An 11,625-nucleotide genomic window follows, 5' to 3' on the forward strand; every position below is an offset into this window, starting at 1 on the left:
TAAAATATACCTAATTTACCATTTTAACCATTTTTAAGTGTACAGTTCAGTGACATCAAGTACATTGCTTTAAGTTCATTCATGATGTTGTGCAGCCATCACCACTATCCATTTCCAGAACTTTTTCATCATCTCAAACAGAAACTCTGTATCCATTAAACAATTATTCCCCATTCCTTCCTCTCCCAGCCCTTGGACACCTCTAGTAACTTCCGGTCTCTTTGAATTTACCTATTCTAGGTATCCTCATATAAGTGGAACATAAAGTATCTGTCCTTTTGTGACTGGCTTATTTCACTTACCATAATGTTTTCATTGTTCATCCATGTTGTAGCAGGTGTTCAAATTTCATTCCTTTTTAGGCTGAATAATATTCCATTGTAAGTACATACCACATTTTCTTTATCTCTTCATCTGGTGATGAACATTTGGATTGTCTCTACCTCCTGCCTACTGTAAATAATTCTGCTATGATTATTGGTATACAAGTATCTGTTGAGTCTTTTATTTTTTTTTTTCTTGCAGTTTTTTTGCATATACTGGGTTACATGATAATTTTGGGTTTAACTTTTTGAGGAACCATCATACTGTTTTCTACAGTGGCTGCACCCTTTTACATTCCTACCAGCACAAGGGGTCTAACTTCTCCACATCCTTACCAATACTTATTATTTTCCAGCCTTTATTCTTACTGAAGAACCACTCATTCTCATATCTCACTTTGGGTTGTGAAGGTGAATTACTTGATCTCAACAAAACCCATTAAGTAAAATATCACCATATCAGTTATTGTATGAATTATAGTTTGGAGCCTTGAGTTCTAAAGAAGATCCCATGTTTTTAGTTCCTTATCTATTGCATACATGGTTTATATAATAAGTTCAATATAAGTAAAAGATTTAAGAAATTATTTCTTTATTACACAATTTAGATTGTCATTAAAAACGTGTACAGTAACCTACTGTGGCATTGAATGATTGATACATAGTAATGTATGTGTATACATACATATGTATATAAAATGCATCTGTTTTCTTTTTTAAGGTACAAGAATTATTTGTCCATGATTATGGAGAAATTTTTAATGTCCAGTTGCCTAATAAAGAAGAACGGACACAATTTTTTGAAGATTTAATTCTAAAGCAAGCTGCTAAGCCTCCTATATCAAAAAAGAAAGCAGGTTAGTTCTTGTATCAAAGTTAATATGTAATAATTTTGAGAAAGTGGAAATGAAATATCAGTTAATGGCATTGCCATCTTCTAATATCAGAAGCTCAAAACCTCAGTTGAGGTTGATACCTCTTACTTACCTCTTAAAATCCCTATGTTTCCCATTAAAATAGACTAAAGTTCTTACTTATTTATTTGTTTGTTTGTTTATTTAGGCTACGTCAGGTCTTAGTTGCAGCATGCAGACTCTTAGTTGCTGTATGCATGCGGGATCTAGTTCCCAGAGATTGAACCCCAGCCCCCTGCATTGGGAGCTCAGAGTCTTACCCAGTGGGCCACCAGGGAAGTCCCTAGACTCAAGTTCTTGAAGCATACAAGGGCTTTCATAGTGTAGCCCTAATCTATGTGGAATTGGGGCTAGAATTCATAGCATAGCCCCAATCTGTCTTTCCAAGCGCACCTTTGGCACTTTTCTCTCCCCCACCTTTTTCCTTCCAAAGCACTCTATCTTTAAACCATATACAGCATATTGTGTCTTTTCATAATTTCATTCATACTTCTTTCCAGTATATCTTATTATTTCTTCCCTAACATCTAGACAAAATTAATTTATTACCTTTATGATGCACTGTACTTTTTTCATACTACTAATATGATATTACAGTGATGTTATAATTATGTCTCTTACTCCCTTAATTGATTGCCAACTTATTGGGGCAGCACTCTCATATTCCCTTTTTTATCCTTATTACTTATTAGTGCATATCTGTTTAAACAAAATTAAATTTTTGTTATATTTGAAACGTACCACAATTTTTTGTTAGTTTAAAAGTTAACTAGTAAAAATGACTTTTTAAAAAATTAGAATATTCTTGTCTTGGAAATATGCATTTTCAAAATTTTAATAGCCTCTTAAATGATCTTAAAATGGTAATGATTTAGGAATTAGCACTCCAAATTACAAGTTAGCGATTATTGCTGGGGGTGTTGTAGAGGTCGAGATTATGATAGCTGTTTAGTATTCCAAATCCTCTGATTCCTGGCAAATACAAGGAGGATAATCCCTGAGAGCTTGTCTACTTTGTGTACTGAATTGTTTATTACCCTTGATACGGTGGGAGAGTGGTAACTAAAATCTTCCATTCATGTAAAGTTTTGCAGGCCTTGGAGGTACTCCCTGTAGCACCACCACCTGAACCAAGACCATTGACAGCAGAAGAAGTGAAACGACTAGAAGAACAAGAAGAAGATACATTTAGAGAACTAAGGATTTTTTTAAGAAATGTTACACATAGGCTTGCTATTGACAAGCGATTCAGAATATTTACTAAACCTGTTGACCCTGATGAGGTATTAATTTAATCTTTGGATCAAAATGCTTCAGAATTAGAGACTATTTGACTAGTTTATGTGGTTCCCTCTGTATACTGTGATCTTGTTTTCTGTATTTGGAAACATACCAAGTAGTATCCTAAGCACACAGAGGCTTCAAGAGCTATGTAAAGCATTTTCCTTTCCTGCAGAGCATAGACAATTAACTTTGCCCAACTCAAATGTTGTAGAAGTAATTTGAGAATGTCTTAACACTACATGATATTACTGTGACCTACACAGTTAAGAATGAGGTCCTAAGTTGACATTGAAGGGTGGGTGGCATTTGGATGAGGAAAGAGGTTTAGAATGTTACTGGAGATACAGGTGACCAAGAATAAGAATGAATACAAAACAAAACTCGCCTTAAATAGAGTCACAGTTTTGTATTAATATATTTTCATTATATCTTATGTATTTATTCTCTCTCCTTTATTTTGCCTGGTAGAAAAACTTGACTCAAATTTTTTACGTTCAGAGTTAATTTAGTGATTTGGTCATTTGCTTGAATTTTAGGTTCCTGATTATGTCACTGTAATAAAGCAACCAATGGACCTTTCATCTGTAATCAGTAAAATTGATCTCCACAAGTATCTGACTGTGAAAGACTATTTGAGTGATATCGATCTAATCTGTAGTAATGCTTTAGAATACAATCCAGATAGAGATCCTGGAGGTGAGCATTACTGGTTTTGTTTTTCTTCCTCAGAGGGTGGAATGGGGGCTGCTAATGCTTAGTGGTGGGTGATTTCATACTAGGTGCTATATTATAAACATTTCATATTCACAGTGCCATTCAGTCCTCAACAACGATATCCTCATTTTACAGATGAGAAAAATGGAAGTTTAGAGAGGTTAAAAAACTTACTCAAGGTCATACTATCAGGAAGTGGCAGAGGCAGAATTCAAATGCAGGTTTCTTTCACTCCAAAACAATTATATGATATAGCCTCTAATGAAATACAAAATTGCATAACAACTTAGCTTGTTTCCTTTGTTTATCAATGTTCTTTCTCAAAGTAGAAAAATTAAAGCTCTCTGTAATAAAATAAGTTTGAAAGGATTTTCTTAGTTAAGACCATTATAAATTTTATTACAAAAGTAATACAGCATAATTCTTGCTAACAGTAATACTTGAAAAACTAAGTCACCCATTTCCTTTCTCCGAGGGTGGACACTGTTAAGTTTGGGGATATCTTTCCAGATCTTTTCTATGCGTAGAATGCATTCACGTTCTACCTCACATACCCAGTCCGTTAAATAAAATGTATAAAGTAAGGGATTTTTAAGTGATATATTTGTTCATATTTATAATGATATATTCAAATATCTATATGTTTGTTATAAACGTGTTCATTTCCAAAAAATATTTTCTCAGGTGCTTTTTCCTAGCTTCCTATTCTTGCTTTATGGATGCTATGCCCTTAACTGTCTTAGTGGATAATTTTTTTTAATAGTTCTATTTCCTGCATTGGCTCTCTCCTCCAGTACATTGGCATTCTGTTTTTAAATTTGTAGTCCTTATGAATTAGATTGATTTCCACCACTAAGCGTTTCCTCAACAATTTAAAAGCTCACTGTTCTTCCCTTGCCAGTCTTCTGCCCACACCTTCCCTAGACTTTATCCTGTAGTTCAGAGTTCTGGAGGTAAGCAGTGGGAAACAGCCTACCATGTTGGGAATACCCCTTAACTGTAGAAAGAAGGAAGCATTTATCCTGGAGGAAGAGGGCTTTTTCTGTTTCATTGCAGTCATACTGCCGCTGCTTCCCTTTTCGTCCACTGTGACAACCTAAAATTACTTTAGAGCAGTGGTGTTCACACTTTAGCTACCATCAGCATCTCCTACAGGACATGTTAAGATGCAGCTTGCTGGGCCTTACCTCCACAATTTCTGATTCTGTAGATGCAGGGCCTGAGAGTGATGTGCATTCTGACAGATTCCAAGGTTTTGCCGATGCTGCCACACTCCAGGAACCAATGAACGTCGCCTGGCCTTTCTTCAGGCCATGTTAAAAGCCCCCAGCAACATCCCTTCTGTTATTATAGCTGTTCCTGTCACCTATAAACTGAATATTGTGTGAATTTTGCAGCCTACTGCCCTGTGAGGGGGACTGATCCAGCAGTTCAAGCAAATTTACATTCACTTATTATCTGCCTGTTGCCTCAAGGCATTTTCCAGTTAACAGTGCTTAGGCTCAGTTTTGGATTTTTTTCTAGTGTTTCCTATGTAGAGTTGCTGTTTCATTGTCTTTGTTTAGTTTCTCTGTCAATGTAATAACATCCTCTATATCTCTTCCAAAATTGTTTTACATCCCTGGTTCACTCATGACACTGATAGCCTTCCTTGCTGTTTTTGTGTCATTATGTTGTTTAGTTTTGCTACTGATTCTTATAATTTCTCTGGTATTTCAAAGGGATCTGGATAGGACAGGGCCATGAAATTAGGTTGAGTCTGCCATGTTGAATCAGATGTCCAGAACATTAGATTAACATCAAAAACAGAAATAACACAATTCCAGTAACTTTTACTATTCATGGTAGAAGTAAAAAAGGAATTGTAACAGCTATAATCTTAGCCCAATATATGGTGTTAATTTTTGTTACATTAGCAAAAGGAAAACATTTTAAAATTCTTTATTCATTCCATAGATCGTCTTATTAGACATAGAGCCTGTGCTTTAAGAGATACTGCCTATGCAATAATTAAAGAAGAACTTGATGAAGACTTTGAGCGGCTTTGTGAAGAAATTCAGGAATCTAGGAAGAAGAGAGGTAGGAAAATGATTGGATATCAGAAAAAGATGCTTTAGATGTATTGAGTCCTTTTAATTAATTGTTCATGTAATTTTCAAATCTGGAAATTTGATTTGATATTCCACATGTCTGTTTATAAGGTTGTAGCTCTTCCAAATATGCTCCATCTTACTACCATGTAATGCCAAAGCAAAATTCCACTCCTGCTGGTGAAAGAAGACCAGATCCAGAGAAAAATGAAAAGCTGAAGACCCCCAGTACTCCTGTGGCTTGCAGCACTCCTGGTAAGTGCACTTACGTAATTTTTACTTACGAAACTATAGCCTTTATTCTCCTCTAATGCTGTTTACTTTTTCCATCAGTTTCCTTTGCCTATATTGATGCAGCGAATTATGTTGATTTCATTAACAGTAAGACAACTTTTCATTCTTGAAATAAATCCAGGCTTGCAATAAAGTACCACTTGCAATCCCAGTTTACCTGTCACCTCTCAGGTCACAATCTAATTGTGGTATGACTTGATTTGAAACTGACTTTTATTTCCTATAAATCCTAGTCTGTTTCCTGTTCCTCTTTCTTCTTAGAGTATAATTCCATGGAGTACCAACCCAAATCCTGTGGGGTTCCTGAGGCCTCTCTTCTTTGGCAAGCTCTTAATTCCAGTTTTTGCCCTTTAAGCTCCGTGAATTTCAGACTGTCCTCAGCTTCTTAGCCTCTCAGCTATTCATTTGTTTTCCCAGATTTTGGTGCCATAATTCCTCAATGCTTTTAAACAGAATGTTCATAGAGGCAGTATTCAATGGGAGCAACCCAATGCAGATCAACAGCAGAATATGGAAAAACACAGATTATTGTACAAAAGTGAAAATTATTAAACTTCAAGTACATACAACAGTATGGATGAGTCTCCCAAACATAAGGTTGCAGTGTGGTTACACTACATCTAGTCTAGGCAGAATGTTGAATCTCTGTATACTGTAGTTTCTTCATCTGTAAAATGATGTCGATAATGGTAGCAAACCTGATCAGGTTAAAGTGGAATGTCAGTGAGTTAGTACATATAAAGGCCTTAGAAGAGTTCCTACTATACCGTAAGCACTCAGGAAGTGTAAGCTATTTTTAGTCTCACCCTTCCTTCAGTTCATTCCTTATACTACTGCCAAAGCGACCTTTGTAAAATATGCATCAGACAATTCATGTCATTGCCCTCGTCAAAGTTATTTGATTTTTTTAAAAATTATTCAAGATAAAATCCAAATTCCTTAGAATGACAGGTCATTGACCACTTTCTACCTTCTCACAGAACTCTCTACTTTTGTTTGTGTATTCCAACCATACAGTACTATGGTGATATCTCAGATTCTCCCCTTAATATCGCAGGAGGTATTTTTTTCTCCCACTTACTTAGACTTTAAAAAATTGTTGAATGTTCTCTTACCCTTTTTCTTTAAATTATTTTAAGCTCCGTTGAAGAGAAAAATCCGCAGAAAGTCAAAGTGGTACTTAGGCACCATAACAAAACGAAGGAGGATATCACGGGCAAAAGATGATGGCCAAAATGTCGTAGATGACAAAATTGAGAATGATACAGAGGAAAATCAAGACACAAGCGTAGACCACAATGCGGCTGGAGACATAGGGGAGTCTTCAATAGAGGAAAACGAAAAGCAGCAAAATGCCTCTGAAAGCGAAATGGAATTGGGAAATAATTATTCAAGTACTTGTTTTGAAAATCAAGTTGAAGAATCTGGAAAGACTATAGCATGTACAGAATTGAGGAAAGATAAGATCACTTGCAATGGAGATGCTTCTGGCTCTGAGATAGCAGATACTTCTGATGAAAATGAAGCAAAAGGTAAGTCTCAGTCAAGCAACTTACTAAGTTTAAAAGATGTTTCATTCAAAGTTCTTAAATAGTTAATTACCATCTCAGTTTACTCCTTTTTCCTTGGCTTTCAGAGTACAGGAGTTAATTAGGGAAAATAGCATTATCTTTAATAACTATTGAGCTAGTAAATCACTGTTGTTAAAAGCACACTACAGCATCAAACAGTAGTTTACTGCTTAGTAGCTTGTGACCTCGGTCAAGATTCTTGACCCATCAGCGTCAGTTTTCTCATTTGCAAAATTGGGGTAGATAGTTGCTGGGTAATAAGATATTCTGAGGATTGAATAAAGTAATTCATCTAAAGCATGTAGCAAAGTGCTTGGCTATACAATTTTTAAAAGCTGGCAGGATACCCTCTCATTTTTAAGCAAGATAAGCAGTTTCTTATCCTGCGATTTCTTGCTGAGTGATGTAGAACAACTGTTACCCACCCCCATCATTCCTCTATTCCTACTGTAGGTTTAGCCCAAGGTTATTTATATTTATTCTAATGATCCTGCTCCCAAAGTCTTTCATGTAGAATTGTTTCCTGTCTGCACCTTTTTGGACCTTTGGCATTAGATTTGTTTGGTTTTTGGAAAAGCCAAACATTATTTAGTCTTACAAAGCAAAAAAGGGTAACAGGGTCAAAAATTTATTTTGGTCAAAAACAAGTATTGACTAAGTTAATGAGACTGGTTTTCTTCAGTGGCTTATATGCTGTAGATAAATCTTTTCCAAGGACTCCCTTAAAATGAGTTCTCGTGTGTTTGAGTAATCTTAGAATGGTCTATTTTAAATGTTAATCCTCTGGCTGTATAATTTAGTATGTTTTGTTTAGGTTCGAAGTTTATTTTTTCTTTTATCATTATCTTTTTTAAAAGGACACTATTTAGTGAGACAGGTACCTGTTTCCATGTCAGGAGATTTGGTTCTTGTCCTGGCTCTTAGAACAGTTAGGTATGTTGACCATAGAAAAGTCTTCACCTTTCTTTGGCCTCATTTTTCTCATCTCTCAGTGAATAGATTGTTCTAGATCAGGGATAGGCAAACTTTATCTGTAAAGGACCAGATAGTCACAACTATTCAACCCTGCTAGAAAAGCCACATTGACACACATATGTAAAATGGGCATGGTTGTGTTCTAAGAAGACTTTAATTATGGATTAATTAAATCCATATTTAGCCTATGCATAGTAGTTTGCAACTCCTATTCGAGATTACTGAAGCCCCTTCCAGCTCTTAAATTCTGAGTTTTATGCCTAAGTAGGAGACAGTCTAATCTGTTGAGGATCCCTTGAAATACTCTTATTTGAGAAAATATTTCTGAAATGTCCTTAATTTTTTTTTTTTTTTTTGGCCGCGCTGTGCGGCATGCAGGTTCTTAGTTCCCCGACCAGGGATTGAACCTGTGCCCCCTGCAGTGGAAGCTCAGACTCCTAACCACTTGGACCACCAGGGAATTCCCTGTCCTTAATTTCTGAGCGTGTAAATGGCAGCATCTTAATCTTACAGCAGAGTCAATAAACCAGAACAGGGGTTTGTGTCTAAGTAAATATGTCCTGCTATTTAATCTGCCTAATATTTATTTTAGGTATTATAAAATGTCTATGAAACAAATAATAGTTATTTATTTTTTCATTCTAGAAATGTGTGTTCTGCGAATGACTCGAGCTAGACGTTCCCAAGTAGAGCAACAGCAGCTCATCAGTGTTGAAAAGGCTTTGGCAATTCTTTCTCAGCCTACACCCTCACTTGTTGTGGACCATAAGCAATTAAAAGTATGTAAATTGAAATCATAATGCTTTCATTGTGCAGGTTAGAAACATAACCCACCAAAAGAGGGGTTGTAATAGTACATTGCATAAATTTGGCATGTAATAAATAATGATCTTATGAAAGGATAAACTTGGTATAGAATAACTTTCATAAAGGCAGTGGTTGGAGATAGCTAGTATGTTGATATTATTGTTTTTAACATACTTATCTATGTCACTGATCCCATACATTGTTTTTATGACCATTACATATGGCCATTTTAGTTGGTTTTTACTTAACAAAAACATGCAACCGTGGTTAACTATGAGGTAATGGAATATCAAGGTAAGACCAGACTTGAAGAATCACAGAAATTTATCAATAGTAAGTCCATTTCAGTCATGACAAAAAAACACTGAGTGGATGGAAATTCCTTTTTGTAAGAAAAGAACCCTGACGTGGTGAGGTCATTTATGTACTGTCTCTTTTTATTTCACATAACAGAATTGATTATAATGTACTCATAGTGCCATAAAATAGTCTGCAAAAATGTTGCCTTTTTTCCTGTTAGTCTAATTTGAGATTATTTTTAAATTTGTCTCTAGTGATGTATGGCTAGAATTGAAATTGGCAACCTCCTCAGCTGTAGTTTTTAGGATGAGAGGCCAGAGTCATAGAATGTTGATAACATTAACTTACAGCTGAATGTCAGAGTCATTATCAGAGGCTGCAGTGTCTCATTAGATGACTTGGCCTGCCTTCTCTCTGGCTTATATTCTAAAAATGCCCCCACATCTTCAAAATTAAAATATCTCAGGGAATTTCTCTCACATATGTAACACTTACGTTTTCTTTTAGAATCTTTTGAAGACTGTTGTTAGAAAAAGTCAAGAATACAATATTTCTCAGTTGGAAAATTTGTATGCTGTAATCAGCCAGTGTATTTATCAGCATCGCAGGGATTATGACAAAACAACACTTATTCAGGTAAACTAATATATATAAGTTAACACATTATAAAAATTTTTAAATACCATTTTTTAATGTGTGGATTATGGATTATTTCTAGGTATAACTGTGTTCTGTGCTTTTTTAAATCTAGCACTTAAATTAGTTTGTGTTTCTTTAATAAGCAATGGAACACTGTAGTATCTGTAAACTATGAAAAATCTATTTTGTGTGTATATTGATGAAGATATATAGTTCCTTTTTAAGGCAGACTTAACATAGACCTATTTGTCTTTACTTAATCCTGCTTTACAGTGGGCATTCAAGTACTAATGTTTAAAAATAGAGTTTGGCTGATACCTATATAGTATTTTATATTATATATAACTGGTATCTACTATATACCTATTAGCATGTAATATATATAGTATTTATTATATCTAATAAAGTATACTATGGTACCTACACAGAATAATATATATGTAACAGTAATACCTACAAAATATAAAGTATTAATATCTATATGTACACCAGTGCCTTGATTAATAACTGTATGAATTTAATGTAAGATGAAAGCATCTCAGACTTACTTCAAAGAGGTTTAAATAATGAAGTCCCATCAGTGATACCAGTCTATGTGATAGTCATAAACACTGGACAAAGTTTCTGTTTCACTATCAGATATATACATGGATAATAATATCCTTAAGGTTGTTTACTGCGAAAAAAAAACCCCAGCAATGGAGTCATGTTTCTTTGATTTTTTCCATATTGAAACTTACTATTTTTCCTTCCTACCCTTTATCTAGAAAATGGAGCAAGAAATAGAAAACTACAGTTGTTCCAGATCATGAGGTTATGGTACCAAATATTCTTTATATTCCGTTCCTATTTAATTCACCTTTGTCATGCTGACATAACTGATGCAAGATGAAATCCTGTATCTTTAAGGAAAAGATTAAAATAGTAAATAAAAATATTTAAACTTTTCTGGTATTTATGTACATGTGTAAGATAAATTACAGAGATAACTGATAAATATTGGAATTTTCATTGAGTCACTGTAGTATAGTATTCCTGTGCTTATCAGTAGTTAAAGTGTGGCCAACTCTTAATAAAGTTATTTTGATAACTAATGTTTATGGCACTTAAGAGTAATTAGTGGGCTTCCCTGGTGGCGCAGTGGTTGAGAATCTGCCTGCCAATGCAGGGGACACGGGTTCGAGCCCTGGTCTGGGAAGATCCCATATGCCGCGGAGCAACTGGGCCCGTGAGCCACAATTACTGAGCCTGTGCGTCTGGAGCCTGTGCTCCGCAATAAGAGAGGCGGTGATAGTGAGAGGCCCGCGCACCGTGATGAAGAGTGGCCCCCGTTTGCCACAACTAGAGAAAGCCCTCACACAGGAACGAAGACCCAACACAGCCATAAATAAATAAATAAAGCAAACTGTCAACAAGTAAAAATAAATAAACACTATTATATTTAAGGGCAGTCTGTTCCTTTAAAAAAAAAAAGAGTAATTAGTGACATTGACATTCTTTTGTTTTAAGCACTTTTAATTTTATCCTTCCTAAAAATAGTTTATTGTGTCAGACTAGAAACTTATTTAACCATTGTCTCTTTGCCATCCTTTGTCATCTTTGTTTTCTTCAATGCCCATCTCCCATCTGCCTTTAGCGTCCTCGCCTGTTCACTTAAAAGCTAGTGTTCGAGTAGTGATTTGCAGGAGGGCCCTTGAACAACTTCTAGCTGCAC

At 35.3% G+C, this 11,625-nt stretch overlaps 1 protein-coding gene across 1 annotated transcript in view; it reads left to right on the plus strand.

Annotated features, from left to right (window-relative positions):
* Positions 1-10,767, plus strand: part of ATAD2 (ATPase family AAA domain containing 2) — a 70,001-nt gene extending 59,234 nt beyond the window's left edge. Inside the window, exons 19-27 of the mRNA XM_082675124.1 lie at positions 1,045-1,180; positions 2,324-2,520; positions 3,058-3,217; positions 5,192-5,314; positions 5,437-5,580; positions 6,759-7,151; positions 8,811-8,944; positions 9,780-9,908; positions 10,679-10,767. Coding sequence (XP_082531250.1) covers positions 1,045-1,180; positions 2,324-2,520; positions 3,058-3,217; positions 5,192-5,314; positions 5,437-5,580; positions 6,759-7,151; positions 8,811-8,944; positions 9,780-9,908; positions 10,679-10,723 — 1,461 coding nt within the window. The 3' untranslated portion in view covers positions 10,724-10,767. The remainder of the gene's footprint in view (positions 1-1,044; positions 1,181-2,323; positions 2,521-3,057; positions 3,218-5,191; positions 5,315-5,436; positions 5,581-6,758; positions 7,152-8,810; positions 8,945-9,779; positions 9,909-10,678) is intronic.
* The last annotated feature ends 858 nt before the right edge of the window (positions 10,768-11,625 follow it).

Source organism: Grampus griseus (genome assembly GCF_964374135.1).
Source record: "Grampus griseus genome assembly, chromosome: 17".
Classification (NCBI taxonomy): Eukaryota; Metazoa; Chordata; class Mammalia; order Artiodactyla; family Delphinidae; genus Grampus; species Grampus griseus.